Source organism: Penaeus monodon, chromosome 22 (assembly GCF_015228065.2).
Source record: "Penaeus monodon isolate SGIC_2016 chromosome 22, NSTDA_Pmon_1, whole genome shotgun sequence".
NCBI lineage: Eukaryota > Metazoa > Arthropoda > Malacostraca > Decapoda > Penaeidae > Penaeus > Penaeus monodon.
Genome location: NC_051407.1, coordinates 13,026,119 through 13,026,333, shown reverse-complemented (window position 1 = coordinate 13,026,333; position 215 = coordinate 13,026,119). Strand labels below are relative to the sequence as shown.

General features: G+C 46.5%; 1 protein-coding gene across 1 annotated transcript in view; it reads right to left on the bottom strand.

Annotated features, from left to right (window-relative positions):
- Nucleotides 1–215, bottom strand: part of LOC119587574 — a 3,827-nt gene that overhangs the window by 1,162 nt on the left and 2,450 nt on the right. Inside the window, exon 3 of the mRNA XM_037936286.1 lies at nucleotides 3–147. Within this exon, the coding sequence (XP_037792214.1) occupies nucleotides 3–147 (145 nt within the window). The remainder of the gene's footprint in view (nucleotides 1–2; nucleotides 148–215) is intronic.

Sequence of the window (215 nt, the reverse complement as noted above, 5' to 3'; positions counted from 1 at the left end):
TGCCGTGATGACATAGGCAGGCCCCGTAGCAAAAGGAGGGAAGGTTGTGAGGGGCATGTTCTTTCGCGTCTGCAGGCCAAGTGTCATTTCAAGTGCCATATGTAGAGGTAAATTATTTCCTGTGTTCGGCACACAGTTTGAGCAGATCTGAGGACAGATGGGTATGGGAGGTACATTAGGACCTAATGATGGTATTTACATGTTGATCTGATTTA